General features: G+C 39.9%; 1 protein-coding gene across 1 annotated transcript; it reads right to left on the bottom strand.

The window, feature by feature from the left end:
- Nucleotides 1–8791: 8791 nt before the first annotated feature.
- LOC117449528 (transketolase-like) lies at nucleotides 8792–16513 on the bottom strand. Its single transcript, XM_034087260.2, has 14 exons — nucleotides 16289–16513; nucleotides 13741–13858; nucleotides 13521–13634; nucleotides 13308–13405; nucleotides 12042–12233; nucleotides 11497–11624; nucleotides 11214–11410; nucleotides 10907–11071; nucleotides 10512–10668; nucleotides 10303–10433; nucleotides 10127–10210; nucleotides 9912–10008; nucleotides 9628–9747; nucleotides 8792–9473 (listed from the first exon to the last, which is right to left on the bottom strand). Exons 1-14 carry the CDS (start codon nucleotides 16393–16395, stop codon nucleotides 9301–9303), a joined length of 1881 nt encoding a protein of 626 aa, XP_033943151.1. The 5' UTR covers nucleotides 16396–16513; the 3' UTR covers nucleotides 8792–9300.
- Between the last annotated feature and the right edge of the window lie 1150 nt (nucleotides 16514–17663).

Below are 17663 nucleotides of genomic sequence, written 5' to 3'. Positions count from 1 at the left end.
ACTCTGAGAAGTGGACAATGAACCCGTTTTACACCCTGTACAAACAATACTGTTTATACGCACATTAACTGTGATGCATTGCTTACACACATGTTGTCTGCAATGTGTACATCTTCACACTCACAGTTTAGCAAAGCAGGTGCCACTGGATGAGTGTTAAACCAAACTGGGATTTTCACTGTGGGGTGAAACCTGCAGACATACCCTCTCTATGTGGTCAGTTACTACACGAATACACACTAAATCTTTCAAAATGTGTGTGCGTTTTCATGTTCGAGTCGAGATGATGTCTAGTCATTTTATTAGGGGTTTATCATGTGTATTTATTCATGACAGTAGAATCCCAAAATATTCCAAATAGTACATTGGACAAGTTAACAGTACACGGTGAAACTCTCAGAACACAACCTGCTCTTCCAAGGTAAACAGTGATGCCTCCAAAGACTATTCATTTGGCTCTTGACAGGAGAGTGCAGTAACCACTGACCACAGTCAACCCCTCGCTTAACCTCAGTCTGACAACACCCAGGATTAATAGTTTCCATAGCAGAGAATGTCGCAGAGGCTTACCATTGAAATTTAAATACATCATCTTATTTAGTGTCTGTTTTAGGAATTTTCCATTCTCTACAATCAGAACACACACCTACTACCTTGTTGTTGTTTCTAAAGTGTCTTTAAAAGTCTGACCTGTGCAAGTCCTTAAAACATGTATGACAGGTATCTGAATACGCCACATGTATAAAAAAAAAAAAAACAGTGATAGTAGTAAAACAGTAGTTTACAGTAGTTTACAGCCTCAAAGCTCTGAAATTGTACTTCTGCACAGTTGTGCTTTAAGATCATTACCAAAGTTGGCTGTCCATCACACTAAGTGTTTTTTTTGTTAAACCTGTTAAGCCCCAAGGTCCCCGCCGGCGGGTACTTTTTTTTTTTTTTCACGACACTGTGTCTCAGGGGATCTTAATATTTAAGAACCTATTAATGTGTTATACCAGATTAACGGGAATAATCTCAGCAAACTGACGATACAAACCATTTTTACCAAAACAAAACACAAGTCTCATAAGAAGCATCTAAATGACCCCTGAGCGAAAAATGCTAACCTATTACTGCACCGATAATCACTCCGAGCTCCCTTATCACTTTTCCTAGGTGCACATCCAACACATCGTTTATGATCGCAAGGAGACACAGAATCTAACGGTGCCCACCTCAACACTGAAAGATACAAACTCGCGACGTTATCAACAAACACGTACATCAAAACCAACCTGATCTCACCAGAATGCGTGACTCCACCACGACTCCTTAACACCGCATTGCATGGTGGTGTCACGAACTTTGTTACATTTACGTGTCTGCACCACGCAAACAACCCCAATGTAAAGTGAATGAGGCTCCTTTGTCGTGGTGCACACACGCATTTCTACAACGTCCCGCAGTGAGCTTTTATTCTATACAACGTTTTTAAAATCTACTTTATAGCTTGTAGTAACTCACGGGAGGCTTCTTTTATTTTATTTGTATTCATAATAATTTTTATTTTTCGACAGAATGTATTATGGTTTATTAGTTACGAATTGTTGTTCTCAAAAAACAGTGCATTGTGTGTAATACAACTGTGATTTGTATTAAATTAGTTTGTTTTTAAGGAAGGCCAGAGCTTCAGCTGTGTCAAATAGATTGTTCCCTTTAGTTAACGTTTTTTAAAAGAACATTATATTCCGATTTGATCATGTCCCCTTTATTGTATTACGGAGAGCAATGTGAGCATCCATTCCCATTGGATAACGCAGGATTTTACACCCGGAAGTAAGTATTCTCTGTCGATTGATCTTACAGTGCTATCTGCACTACTCATCAACTAAAAAACACCAGATTATCCTTGTTGATTACACAACATTGATTGGTTTAAATTGTGTGCAATGCTTTTGTAATTTTCCCCTTCGATTCGGAGAAACAACTATTTGTTCAGTTTAGGATGGCCGAAGACACTACACTACCCAGAATCCTCAGCTATCGTTTGGGACTACACCATGTGCTTTGCTTGACAATGTTGAAGTTTACGCTGAGCGACAAACAGAATTTTGAAATGGAATGAAACCCATCGACGGCACACTATTCAAAACAGGAATCGAACGTCTCCTCCCCCCCCCTCCCCAATTAGGTCACAGGCTCCTCCAACAGTGCAACACAATAAAACAGATAAACAGAAAAAATAGTGCAAGTCAATACAAAAAGAAAAATAGTAAAAAGTGAAATAGTGCAATAAGAGTCTATACAAGTGATTGGAATATGATATATTAGACAAATCATTTCTAAGTAGCAGCCAGATGAATGTTATGGATGTTATTTCAAAGTTCAGGTGTTTAATAGTCTTATGGCCTGTGGGATGAAACTGTCCCTGAGTCTGGTGGTGTTGGTCCGGATGTAAGATAAGATAAGATAAGATGGTACTTTATTTATCCCAATTTGGGACATTGTTTTTGTTGCAGCAGCATAAAAGACAAGGCATTTTACAATAAAACAAAACCACAAATAAACAAGAATAGAAAGAAAAGAAAAGAAAATAGAAAATATACGTGTTGAAATAGAAAATATACATGTAGATATTATATATGCAAATATACATATTCAAAAATATATGACAATGGAATATGGAATATCAAATATTGAACATATTATATATGTGTACAATGTACAGCGAGGTTGTATTAGAGAAACTATGGAGCAGAGAGTTCTCTTCTAGCCAGAGGTGATTTATTGTACAGAGTTATGGCAGTGGGCAGGAATGTGTTCCTGTATCGGTACTTGTGACAGCGGAGCTGCAGCAGTCTGTTGGAGAAGGAGCTCCGTTGACTGTCCAGCTGCAGGTGGAGAGGATGGGTGGGGTTATCCATCATGGACAACAGCCTGTTCAGTGTCCTCCTCTCCACCACAGCTTCAAAGGGGTCCAGCTTGATGCCGATGACAGGCCCAGCTTTCCGGATCACTTTATTGATCCTGCTGGTGTCACCGGCTCTGATGCTGCCCCCCCAGCAGACCGCAGCAAAGAAGAGTGCACTGGCCACAACAGACTAGAAGATCTCCAGCATCTTGCTGCACACGTGGAAGGATCTCAGCTTCCTCAGAAAATAGAGTCTGCTCATCCCCTTCTTGTACACAGCGTCAGTGTTGATCCTCCAGTTCAGCCCATAAGTGCACTCCCAGGTACTGTAGTCCTCCACAACAGCCACATCCTCTCCTAGAATGCGGCTGTTGTGCCAGATGGCAGCAGACAGAACAGTTTGTGGCTGGGGTGATGGGGGTCTTTTATAATCCTGAGGGCTTTCTTTAAGGTTAACCAGGTATTTTTACTCCACTACATTTATTTTAGTTACTTTACAAATTCTGATTAATGATGTGAAATATAAACAACCCTTAAAGCAGACTTTAGTTACACCTGAGTAAAATTCAGGGAAGGTGATTGTCAAGTGCCAACAATCAGGAGAGATATTTGATTGGAGGACTGGCTTATCTAAAGCCAGTTGAGTAGCACTTGAAATGTTTTTGCTCTATGAAACCTGATGTACTTTATGATTCTGTTTTCTTCAAGCTTGTATTTTGTTGGTCGAACGCACTTAGTGTAAGTCGCTTTGGATAAAAGCGTCAGCTAAATGCAATGTAATGTAATGTAATGATTGTTGGTGCTTGAGAAGACTAAATATGTATCTGCAGATCCCTATAAAGTATATACATTACTCGTTATTCTCTACAAATAGTTAATTAAAAACTGTATATAATTGCTATTTTGGACATCCCTTTTCAAGATTTAAATATTACTCTAAACGTGTAATAACGTGCTTTAACCAGTAGGTGGTTTGGGTTAAAAATCTGTCAAGTTTACAGTGTTAACAAAATAAAATATACTGCTGTTTCTGGTTTAGTTTACGACGGATATATTTAGTTATTGTTTTGATATTTGTAACACAAAAGCGATGGAAAAACCCCACAGCAACACAGAAAAGATGGTCTTAACATGAGTAGTTAATAAAAAACAATAATATCAAAACAAATTATTACTACTAACTTTATTGTGAAATTAAAACAGAACGGTAAAAGAATAGTTTCCGGTCTATTCTGAGCCAGATCTCTGTAGATAAATACAAATACAGAACTACGACAGATGTGTAATATTTAATGCAGCCAAACCATTTATTACAATGCATTCATGTGATGACTTTCAAAGAGTAAAGCAACCACTGCTGAATAAAGTATGATTTATCTTTTACGAAACGTTTTTTTTCATATGGAATGCAGTCAACCAATCACAGAGCTTGAGGCAACGCAGACAATAGCTGAGGATTCTGGGTAGTGTAGTGTCTTCGGCCATCCTAAACTGAACAAATATTTGTTTCTCCGAATCGAAGGGGAACATTACAAAAGCATTGTACACAATTTAAACCAACCAATGTTGTGTAATCAACAAGGATAATCTGGTGTTTTTGAGTTGATGAGTCGTGCAGATATCACTGTAAAATCAATCGACTGTAAAGAGTATACTTACTTCCGGGTGTAAAATCCTGCATTATCCAATGGGAATGGACGCTCACATTGCTCTCCGGAATACAATAAAGGGGACATGATCAAATCGGAATATAATGTTCTTTTAAAAAACGTTAACTAAAGGGAACAATCTATTTGACACAGCTGAAGCTCTGGCCTTCCTTAAAAACTAACTAATTTAATAAAAATCACAGTTGTATTACACACAATGCACTGTTTTTTGAGTCCAACAATTCGTAACTAATGCACCATAATACATTCTGACGAAAAATAAAAATTATTATGAATACAAATAAAATAAAAGAAGCCTCCCGCGAGTTACTACAAGCTATAAAGTATATTTTAAAAACGTTTTATAGAATAAAAGCTCACTGCAGGACGTTGTAGAAATGCGTGTGTGCACCACGACAAAAGAGCCTCATTCACTTTACATGGGGTTGTTTGCGTGGTGCCGACATGTAATTGTAACACAGTTCGTGACTCCACCACGCAATGCGGAGTTAAGGAGTCGTGGTGGAGTCACACATTCTGGTGAGATCAGGTTGATCAAAACAAGTGGCGCTAGGTAGCCCACAACGCTAACATGTCTTACCTTGGATTTGTCTGGTCTAAACTGGTCTTCAATGGCATTAAAATGATAAAAACGATGCTGTAGTTAATCCATAGGTTAATATCCAATGTGACTGCGTCCCCTTTGAAATTTTCTGATAATCCATAAGCAATAAAACAGCTAGTTAGAGAAAATGGAAAATGTCCCTATGCAAAGGTCCGGAACTTCAAAATGTCTAACTTGCTTCATGAATTAGTGTGATATATATATTGAAGTAGCTGCAGCTTTATCAACGTCTGCATGTAATCAACAGCTGACTGCCAATCAAATAAAGAAAGTACAATTCAAAAACAACAATATGTATTGTCTATTAACATTGAACTATACAGATATACAGTAAATACATATGTGTAATGTTCCTCTCGGTCTGCATTTAAAAATAAAATAGAGAAAATAAATAAAATAGCTTTTGAAAATATGTGCATCTTAAAGTGCTTAATTTTAGATAAATAAAATAAAGTGTAGCAGCAGCTTGAGTCCCTTTTTCTTTGTTAACCGTTTCACATCATGACTTAACAGTTTCAGCCGATTATAGAACAATATCAGTCTTTACACATCATAACAATTGAACAGTTTTAAAGTTTCTCTTTCTTTCCCTCTTATATTGCAGTCCCTCACTCACTTTTTTTAAATTCAGTGCGAGAATTGAGCTTGAGCTTGTCCTACCAGGAGTTTGTAAATCTGGGCTGAAATGGTGTCAGGGCCATTCTCATACACATGCAGGTGCTCATTGGTTACAGTGATGCAAACACAGGTATGGTGAAAAAAGAGAGAACTATTCGAAGCAGAAAAAAAACAGCGTAATATACCATCTGACAAAGGCCTGTGCTATAATGCTTCAATTAACTGGCTATTCTTTATAATATACTCAGATCAATAGGAGACAGAGATGTTAAGTTATAAATCAAGGGGTTTTATTATTACGCAGGGGTGGGGAACCTTTTTCATTTACATTTTTACAACATCCTCCGAGGGTCGTACAAATTATTGAACTCAACCTCTGCTTAAAAAAACTAAACTCACAGCCCATTCATTTGGCCTTTCTTTCATGCTGTGCAAAGAAAAAGCAACCAATCCAGATATCTCACCATGCATGTGCACGGTGTGGCGTGACCACCAAAACAGAAAGATATGGACACAAGATGTGTGCAAATGTATTTAGTATCCTATCCATGTGAACATGATTTAAGTGTGGGGGGGGGGCCTAACCTCCTCTAGGGGAGCATGTTCCCTCGGGAAGATTTTTATTTATTGAAGTTAAAAGCATCAATCTGGTGCACTTTGAGAGCAACATGAAGAGATCTATGGATACATCTCTCAACACCCATATGAAACAGAACTGTAAGCAGATTTTTCTTTTTGGATATTTTACAAATCACTCCCCTTTTAAACTCTATTCTTGTTGTTTTTAACAACTTTTTTGTTACTGTCATATAGTATTGTATACCTGTTTTTCATTTAGTCTCATTAATAAGTAACTATAATGATCATATCAAGGTGTGCCTTAACCTCACTGAGCTGAGGTTATGTGAGCCTCTCAGGAGAGAGTTCTCTTCCACCTGGTTGTAGAAAAGCTCTTTAAATTCGTTAGCATAGCTAGCTAACCAGATGCTAATAACAACCGATCGCCACTGTGCTTACAACTAAAGACACAGCCACGCAAACACTGCGGCATGTGTACGGCTCCATATGGGTACTGCAATATTTGAAGGGCTGAAGCGGCGTTCCACACGTTACGCTCGTGTTGTGTTCAAGTAACCTGTCCTTGGCCAGGAAAAACAGGTACTCGCTTGTTTAATTATTTTTGCGGTCTAGATTTCTTCTTTTTTGAAGTGAGAAGTTGAGACGGACTCCCCACCCCCAAAACAACTCTTCGGTTCTCCACGAATTACACAAGTCAGCGTTAAAAAAGTGGGAGGTGCCGAAAAATCCCCTAGCTCCGGGTCCGTATAGGTCGGCGCCTGAGTCCGGACCGCGGTCCGCATGTTGCCGACCCCTGCCTTAGATTCTATTGGCTCTAACGGTTAGAAAGAGATGTCACATGTCAAAATCGAACAAGGGGGGCCAGAGATATGGAAAATCCACCCTAATGGCCCCAGAAGGTTTTTTTTTTGCTAAATCTGTCTAAAAAGGTCAAATATAACTTGTTTTGCATCAATCTTGATACAGGGTACTTATTATATGTTATACTTTGGATTCCTAAAGCTTCTAGTCTACTAACCCATCATCCAAGGTTAGTTTTCACTATAAGTACAACATATTTTTTGGACGGACACTATAATTTACAGTTGTTTACCATGTTCAATCTGAATTTTCTTTAAAATAAAAAACATCTATATTGATTCTGACTTTTCTACATCCAACTCACAGGTTTATCATTACTTTGAGAAAAAAGATTATTAATTTAACCCCTTTAGAAGGGAAGATATGGTAATTTGTTCTGGGAATGTCATTTTCGAGCCTGAAACCTGAAAAACAGGTTAATTAACGATGGTCAACATAAAAGTTCAGCACCTTAGCATGCTAACATTTTCTAGCAGAATATCATATGAATAGATGATCTGGTTACAAGATGCGGTGCCAATCCAGTAGATTGACATATTTCACAGGATACGTGAACGATACAACCTGCAAAGTCAACTGATCACTTAAGGGGACCTATTATGCAAAATCCCCTTTTTCACATATGTCCCTTCTGTGTAAAGAGATTCTGAAAGTTTCAGGAAAAAAGATTCGCTCACCTTTCGTCCTGATCCATTTATATAAACCTATCTGAAAATGAGCCCATCAGATTTTGGCCACTTGATGTCATGATTTTTTGGCTTGTGTAACCATTAGCCAATAACCAACCAAGGTAACCCCCCTCCCCCCACCTTATCACCTGAATCTCCTCCTAGAGCACCATTGTATTCTTTTTAAGCAAATATCTCTCAGAGGGGCGTGGGGAGTGGCTCCTTATTTTCATCTAAAGTAACAGACCCAGAATCAGCATTTGTTAAACAGGGCTGAAACGGAGGGGTTTATGGGATGCTACAATTAGCCAAACACTTCAGAGACATATGATATGTGACATATAGATATATATAGACACCCCCGGTCCCTCAGATCCACCTCAGCCGGTTTGCTTTCCATCCCCAAGGCCAAACTCCGGAGCTTCGGGAAAAGAGCCTTCTCTGTGGCAGCCCCGAAGCTCTGGAACTCCCTCTCCCAATACCTCCGTGAGTATGAGTCCCTCACCCTGTTCCAGTCCCGCCTCAAAACCCACCTCTTCAACTCTGTATCCATAAGCCCGCCCCCTCTCAACCAACTTCCTCCTGACTGCTTTTCTGTTTTGTTTCTTTTTGGCTTTGTCTTGTTTGTCTACCCTCCCTCCTAAATGTAAAGCGTCTTTGGGTTCAAGAAAAGCGCTATAGAAATAAAATATATTATTATTATATTTTGTATATATCCGAGACCTATAACATTGATGGATCTTTAAGTGATATTCTCCAAACTAATGGAATATCTGTGCGAAATTGCACTGCAATAGTAGATTGATAGATACTCGAGTCTGGCCCAATGTGGTGGACTTTCACTTCGCCACCCATTGAACCACTTCGCTAGAGGGCGGTAAAAAATACTAACACAATGGCATTGGGTTAATTATTTTTTATTCAGCACAACACATGACCTGTGACCTGTAACGCCAGTAACTTTGTGTGGGCCCATGAAGCCAGGAATCTTTAGAGGAATGCTCAAACGGTTCAAAACTAAAAAATGTTTAACAATTTCACACTGGATCTGAAAGTAGTGTAGCTCCAACACAGCTAAGCTTCAAAAGCTGTCAACGAAAACAACCGCAAAACTGGTCTGGAACATTAGATTTAAGACAAACAGTAATAGTGCTTCTTAAGAAACAAAAAAAGGAGGCCAGTCAAGAGAAAAGACATGATGCATGGTTGTAAGGAATGTAAATGGTAACACAGAACAGAAGCCATGACGGTTCACAATGGATCAGGTTTTTAAATCTGTAAAGATACCGAGTTTACAGTATTAAGTGATGTCAGAGCTACAGTGAAGACACCGTTTTGAAAACATAATACAACTAAGAGGAGGCATACGTTTTGTTGTGAGGTTACAGTGCAGGAGACGAGGTGCAGTCCTTAGTTAGCAAAGGTCTGACGCACGGCGTTAGCAATGTGCTTGGCGCTGATGCCGAACATGTCGAGCAGCTCTGTGGACTTCCCACTGCGGGGAACACCGGAAACTGCAAGCCGGGTCACAACAATGCCTGGCTCCCCGCCCACAGCTGACAGAACGGCTTCACCAAGACCACCTGGACAGAGGAGACATACCATCACCACAAGGGACAACTACTAATGGACCCTGGTAGATTGAGGAATAACTTTGCACAAAACACCACCACTGATACATATTATATTGAATTATTTCAATGTAAAAAGGGCATATAGAAACAGAAATCAACCCACCCTCCTTGTAGTGGTCCTCCACAGTGATGATCTGTCCCTTTGTGGCTCTGGCACTTGCCACAATAGTAGCGGCATCCAGAGGCTTAATGGTGAACGGGTCGATCACACGGATGTTCTTCCCTAAAAAGTTCATGAGCAAATCGATACTTTGTTATTAAGGGGATGCAGGTCATCAGCTGTGTGGTTAGCTGGTATAGTATAATAAACATGACAGTTAGGTGTGGTGCTTATAAATGTCAGGCTTAATATCTACATCTATCCATCAGAGGGCAGTGTGTGTTCACCTTCACTGGCCAGCATGTCTGCAGCAGCAAGGGCCTCATGCAGAGTCACACCAGCTCCAATCACAGTAACGCAATCATTGTCAGACTGGCGCACCACCTGTTAGGCAGACATTTAAACATACATTAATGCTCTGTTGTCCATTCCAATTGCTTTTTTGTTGCTAAAAACTACATATAATAACAATGGAGTGTAAAATAATTGTATTGATCATCACCTTGGCTATGCCCACTTCAAACTTCTCATCTGGAGAGTAGATGACTGCATTGTCTGGTCTGCTGGTACGGATGAAACAGATACCCTGGAAATGTAGAGAGATGATAAGAATGATACTCCAGCAATGTTAAGACAACATATTGGACACCATGTTCTACCACAAGGTGGCCTACCCACCTTTGTGTTGGCTGAGAGCTCAACAGCTCTCTCTGTGGAAACTGCATCACTGGGGTAAAACACAGTGCATGTTGGGATAGCACGGAAAATGGCCAAGTCCTCCAGAGCCATCTGGGAAGGACCGTCCTCCCCTGAAGGCAGAGAAGATCAGTCAGGTACAGGGAACACTCACTTTGCCCTGTGACAAATCAAATGACTCTTCAGCTTACCGATGGAGACTCCGCAGTGGGAGCCGACCAGGTTCACATTGGACTGGGAGATGGCTCCCATACGGATCTGGTCATAGCCTCTGGAGAAGAAGGCAGCAAACGTGCTGGCAAATGCAACCGTGCGGTCCCGGGTGGCACAGCCAATGGCCACTCCCACCTGCAGCAGCAAGTTAAGACATCAGTTAGCATTACCCTTGATAACGGAAGTGAGAGGATGGGATTATCATGCTAGAGAACGAATAGAAACAGATTATTAGTTTAGCAGATTATGGGAGTGAAGCGTTAAATCTGAACTATATTTATCCCTTTTCATAAATTGTAGTTAATCATTTGGTCCCTTAGCAAATGCAAAAACCCCTTTAAAAATCCCCCGTGAAGACGTAAACATTGCGTACCATGTTCTGCTCAGCGATGAAGCACTCAATGTAGCGGTCAGGGAAGGCCTTCTTGAAGGTTTCTGAGAAGGTGGAGTTTTTAGTGTCTCCATCCAGGGCCACCACTCTCTTGCTTGCCTCGCCCAGTTTGGCAAGTGCCACGCCATATGCACGCCTTGTTGCCATCTGACAGAGAAGGAAGGAAATGAGTGGAAAGACAGATAGACAAAACCATTACCATATGCACTTCAGGTGTTTCAAAAACAATCTAGTCTGCTCACACTAGCCAGCATAAAAAAGGGAACACAATTGACCAGTGTTTAGGTACCTTTTCTCCCTTCTTGTATGCCGGGGGTGAAAGCAGGGCGATCGGGCTGAGGTCTGCGGGTTCAGTGTCTTCTTTGGGAAGCTCAGGGCACAGGGTCTTGTTGGGGACCTGGATCTGAGCCTTCAGCTCCTTCAGGAGGCCGTCCACCTTGTCCTTGGGGATGGGCTTTCCATGCCAGTTGTCAAGATCCTCAATATCTACAGCCAAGGAATGAACAAGCCTCAAATGTATGTCGGAGACTAAAATAATAGTAAAATAATTCTCATATGAAAGCCACACTTACTTTTGAGTCCTTTGCCCTTGAATGTTTTGGCAACAATGCAGGTGGGTTTGTCTTTGACCTGCTTAGCCTGCCAGAAAGCTTTGCACAGCTCCTCCACATCGTGTCCATCCACAACATACGTGTTCCATCTGCAAAAACAGGGCATAGCTTTAAAATCACCCCAGCAATTATTAACCCAAAAAACAGGGATGTATGAACTTTGGAACATGCATGTTGAGTGCTTATTAACTGGTAAGCAGAGATTTAAACTGGACAAAAAAAAAAGAGGCGTTGAGGACAAAGGAGGGTGTAGAAAATCAAGCAAGCATGTGAAAACGCAATTTCAGAGATATAGAAGTTTCACAAATCAATATAAAAAAACAACTTCCACACAGACGGATACACTATACAAATATGACAACGGTTACATTTGATAGTATATTAAGAGGCATTTTTTAAATAACTGCTTTCATATCATAATATTTCATAGTTCATAGGAAACATTATGATATGAAAGCCGTTATTTAAAAAATGTATAACGTATAAAGTGGAGTTTTGGCACTGACCCGAAGGCTTCGCAGCGCTTGCGGTAGACCTCCATGTCGTGCTTCAGGGGAGCGGCCTCGCTCTGACCGAGCCGGTTGACATCTATGATGGCCACCAGGTTGTCCAGCTTGTAGTACGAGGCGAAGGCCATGGCCTCCCACACTGAGCCCTCTGAGCACTCTCCATCTCCCATCATGCAGTATACGCGGTAACTGCAACACAATGTATAAACCGGAATATTAGTGTGATTTAACAAATGTAACAGTTAACCATAACACGGAAGCTGCTGAAAAGGTCTGTCAAGTTAGATTACCAAAGGGAAGTTAAAGGCCAGAACACAGGGCTGCAGAAGTTCTAACCCAGTTCAGAATAAAAGTAGCCTTGAATGAGTGATATTACATAAGATACAAGTCAGACAAACTTAAATGGAAGAAGCAATTCATACCATCTTTACACTAAAGTTGAAAAGTAACAGTTGCATCCTATTATCTACCAAAACCCAGACAATCTTGAATCTTGATTTTCACCAATGAATTAAAATAAGAAACTATTGAACTAGAGCGCTTACATTTGGAGCAAATAAGATAAATAAGGCGTTAATATCAGGGACATAAATCACTCAGTAAAATGCTTGCTAATTTAGAGTATAATACTGATGGCTTAACTGCAGGCTCCTGTCACTACTGCAGGTTTGCTCTGTTAACCTGATTTCAGAGCAGCACAGGCACAACTTAAAAAGGAAACGGATACCTGCCTGCAAGTCTAGGCACATGTATGACATTTAAAGAATTCCAGAAAGAGTCTAGTTTCAGTATAAAGTACTAGAGAACCCCTGCACATCCACCTCGAACTTAAAGGTAGGGTAGGCAATTCTCTTCAGAAACACTTTTTGTTATATTCCATGGAATTCTCTTAACATCCCGACAGCAATGAATAAATGAAATGCTTTGACAATAAATATATACAAATATTTCTGTCAGCCTTCCATCTCGTGCACAAACTTATCTCGCGCCCTCATTGGTCATGTGCGCGTTCATGTGTGTTGGAGGAGGGGCTCTGTAAAGAAGTCTGAAGGAAGGGGCAGATTTTTTTCGGTTGTGTACTTTCAACTTCTTGCGCACTCGAGCTGGTTTCTCAAATTACCTACCCTACCTTTACAGTAATAAAAAGGATGCAGTTTGACTAATGCTGAAGACTGACTGTTTCAGATCACTATACACCTGTTTAAAAAGCAGGATAAGAATTATTGCAAGTCGTTTAATCCTTTGATGTTAATAAATATATACCTTGATTTGTCAAAGTATTTGCCAGTGTAGGCTATCCCGCAGGAAGCCCCGAGACCCTGTCCCAGAGATCCTGTAGCCACGTCCACAAAGGCCAGTTTCTGGTGAATAGTAAAGGGGGAGAAAGTTATACTTTATATATAAAATTAACTTCTAGACTATATTCTGTTTCCCAATTAAACATGAATACCATAAAATAACAAGATTGTGACTTACTGGGGTGGGGTGGCCCTCCAGGTCAGAGTCGATCTTGCGCAGGTTGAGCAGATCAGACTCCTTCACGTAGCCGGCCTCGGCCCAGGCAGCGTACAGGATGGGTGCAGCATGGCCCTAGAAACGGAGAGGATAGTCTTTGAAGACAATAGCAATACCAAAGATAATTTGTTCTGACCAAGTTAAGAATATCAGTCTCTCATAAGAAGAAAAAATAACCAACCTTTGAGAGCACAAAGCGGTCGTTGCACTGGTTACGAGGGTCTTCGGCTTTATAACGCATGGTGTTGAAGAAGAGCACAGACATGAGCTCTGCTGCACTGCAGCAGGATGTGGGGTGCCTGGGGAGAGGAGAATATATGTACTTTAAATAAAACATCACAGGAAAAATACAATTATTTAGATCCAAATCGTGCATATATACATGCATGTGTTGCTACATTCAGGAAACCGCACACTTGGTTTTAGTTTGACAAAAACGGTAATTTCTGAAAAGGCATTCAAACGGATACATTTAACAAGCAATTATTTACAAATGTTCAAAACCTCACATTTTGGTATTAGAACCACGCATGAAAATATAATGTTAATCTCTTAACATGATATCACTTATATATTTTCACACTCTAGTGCAATTATAAAAACAATTTAAAAAAGTACATTTGTGAAACTGTTAGTTGCAGCATAGTGGTTCAATTATTGTAAGCGACATGTTTAGAAATCCCACATTTCTCAAAAACATAGTTACTTCCCTAAGTGGGTTAAATCACAAATGCCATTTTGTTCATGCTGGAACACACGGTTATCTTTATCGAACACACGATGTTCGTTGTTATATTTCACAATCAAAAACCCAGTGCTCTGTTTACCCAATATCCTTTTGTTGAGTGATAACCTGCCGAGAAATAGACTTAAGTAAATTCATAAAAGCCGTTATCAAAGCAATCAGATACTTGTGTTTAATGCTCCATATCAATAAAATAATGACAACAGGTGTTGAGTGGTGGATGTCAAAAGTCGTTAAGGGAAACAGAATCACATCTTCAGTTTCCTCATTGTCCGGAAGTTCAGGTAACAGTTCTTCCATTTCTTTGTCAGTTGATACAAGGAAGTACCAAAAACCGGTTCACCAACAAACATTTCCTTTCTGAAGGTTTAAGTTGCACAAGTTTACTGGGTTATTACACAATTCTGGGGTTTTTGGAGAATGCAGAGCAAATACAATGAATCCTTTTAATGATACTATGGGGAACTCTGAATATGATGAACATGGCCAGGTGATTGTCAGATGATACATTTGAATTGTATCAAACTTTACAATCTTTGTAATCAATTTTCTAATTAAATGAGCAGTAATCATACAGTAAAGTGAATAATATACAATTTTTTAGGAACAAACGTAAAAGGCCTAGACATTAGAAACAACTAAAGACTTAGACAACTACAGAATATTCTTTTAACACATTTAAATATTTAATAGAAAGATTTCTTCTAATGATAAACCGCCGTGTTCTCAAACATGTATTCTGTTTGAGAACACGTGTGTTTTAACTGGATGTCAAATGGTTCATGCTACATACATTATTTTGTGCAGTTTTAAATGCTGTCAATTCTATAAACTTCAAATCGCGAGACTTTAAAACAGTATGTTTGTATAACGGGGTGACAGAAAAGCTTTGGTGCTTAAAGAACAATTGGAAAATGTGGCGCATTTTGTCCTTTTGTGTACTGGGTGCTAATAAACAAGACAACGAATGAAATAAACTATAAAAGTGTTGCATAAAGAAACTTATTTTCTGTAAAAAGCTAAATAAGACAACAATTATATAGTTAAAAACCTTCCTGCACAGAGGTTTAACAGATGAACATGATAGTATGGTACATGTGACAGCCAGCTAATGAGTGTCAACTGAGAGTCTTCCAAAACGCATTATGTCAATTACAGGCAGTGTTGATGCATTGTGAAAGAGTAGATTGCAGTTGTAATGTTCTGGGTGTAGAATAGGCCGAACACAGAATACTATGGGGCAAAGGGCAGCCTTCATAATCTCAGTGTTAGTTACACCCCTGCAATAAGGAAACCCTGGAAACTGTTCCCGCATGCGGATTACCAGGTTCACTCCATAGTGACAATGGGAGGAGGACTGCAGGAGGTCAAAACTACAGGTGACCATTTGACGTGTGTGTCTACTGTCTATCATACCTGACAGATTCCCTTGAAAGAAGTTCAAACTATTGTGTGTGCATATGCATCTCTCTTGCATTTGAACACGCAGCTGCTTTAAATTAAAGTGTGAAACTGACCACGAGATTCCCCCTGCATGATCATGTGGTTTCTTGTTAGCTAGAAGCAGGCTGTTGCTATAACGACATATTTCATCTAGCAACCTTGCTAGTAACATTACAGAGTTATAAAAGAGAATGAATTATCAGCTCAATAGCACTGAAGACTACTGTATCCAAACGTATTATTGATACAGACCCTGCCATTTGGTTTCATTTATGGCACAAACTGTTAGCTTATGCTAGCCTAAGCATTGACTAAAGACCTAGACACATTTAGCTCAAAGTGTTTATGAAACAGTTAGCATAAATACTTGCTAGCTGTCTGCTTTGGCCACACTTTGCACGGTCTGCACCGCGTGAAGATAATCCGCTGCACGTGTAGACCCCGCAGGTAAAGTGAACTACAGTAACGCTACTAACTGAATACTTTTCTCATGTGTAACGTAATATTAACAAACAAGCCACTGTAACTTTGAATGACTGACCCAGAGTTGGAGGCGCATGTCGCCTTGATGGAGTTGATCCTGAGCTTGTTAGCGATGTCTTTCAGTCCCTGCAGGGTTTTCTCATCGGGTTTGTGGTAGCTTGTCATGGTTGCTGGATTGTTTCTTGAGAACAGCGCTTGCTAAATTGCCAGGTTTGTAGGTTCAAAGCTGCGCCACGCCGCTGCTAGCTGCCCAAGTACAACGGAGGAGGAATGGAAGAGAGGACGGGATTTATGAACCCTCTCTCAGACACGCCCACCTGACCCAGTCATTTGGGGCTAGTTACGCACGAGACGTTTCCTTCAGGACTCATGTTCAGCCCATTAAAGTTACACACATAACACACATAACGCTTTTCATTTCCTTTTCAATGAGCAAATCACTGTGGACGTGAAACACGAGTATTAATACAGATAGACACAATGCAAAAGACAGTTGAGTAGTTATGGCTTTGTTTTTGAAATTATCATGAACGACTGAAATTGCATCCACCACTTTGAAGACATAAGGCAAGGCAAGGCAAGTTTATTTATATAGCACTTTTCAACACAAGGCAATTCAAAGTGCTTTACAAAAAAAAAAAAAAAACGAAAGACATTAAGAAAATGGCATTTAAAATCAGTCATTAAAAATAAAAGCTAATAAAATAAACATAAAAAGAAAAAATACATAGATAAAAGTTACAGTGCAGTCTAAGATATGAATAGTTCAATTAAAAGCAGCGACAAAAAGAAAAGTCTTCAGCCTGGATTTAAAAGTAGTAAGAGTTGCAGCGGACCTGCAGGTTTCTGGGAGTTTGTTCCAGATATTTGGAGCATAATAACTGAACGCTGCTTAAAATGGGCAATATTTTCAAAGAGGGGACTTCCTGGTTACGGCAACAGTACTATGTTAATGTGTGGCAAGTAACATTAACTTTATTAGAAAGATTGTATTATCAGAAATAATGTGCATACTATGTATTTGTATTACAGTTTAGCTCAGTGTATAAGACTAAACATAAGAAAGGATTTCCACACAAATCCATTGCATGTGCCTGTCTCTTTAACGCTGAAGCTGGATGGCTGCCAACAGCAATATGGTGGTGGATTTTGCCCTCTCATCCTTACTCAGGATGCCGCAGGCAGCACAAGGTTCAAACACACTCTTTTTCTCTGCCTAGTCACTGAAAGGTTGCTTTGTCACAGCTTGACTGTCAGCATTTTCTCCCTTTATGTCAATAAACACCACAGAAATAAACAAATGATCCGGCTCACCAAGAAGAGCCGGAATTCCCATCACTAGAACAATGACTTCTTCTGCGAGGATTTATAAAAGCAGCTGGAATCCCTTAAGTTGCTATTGGATAAAAAAAGTTAGGAAACGCCCCTATAGG

Source organism: Pseudochaenichthys georgianus, chromosome 7, assembly GCF_902827115.2.
Source record: "Pseudochaenichthys georgianus chromosome 7, fPseGeo1.2, whole genome shotgun sequence".
Lineage (NCBI taxonomy): Eukaryota > Metazoa > Chordata > Actinopteri > Perciformes > Channichthyidae > Pseudochaenichthys > Pseudochaenichthys georgianus.
This window is presented reverse-complemented; position numbering and strand designations above follow the sequence as displayed.

What these genes read in the sequence shown, in the direction of transcription:
- LOC117449528 (XM_034087260.2), bottom strand. Translation starts at nt 16,395, where the DNA reads ATGACAAGCTACCACAAACCCGATGAGAAAACCCTGCAGGGACTGAAA. An exon ending in CAAGGGCAAAGGACTCAAAA is followed by an intron (nt 11,411 to 11,496) that starts GTAAGTGTGGCT and finishes CCTTGGCTGTAG; the next exon opens with ATATTGAGGATCTTGACAAC. An exon ending in TCATCGCTGAGCAGAACATG is followed by an intron (nt 10,669 to 10,906) that starts GTACGCAATGTT and finishes TTGCTGCTGCAG; the next exon opens with GTGGGAGTGGCCATTGGCTG.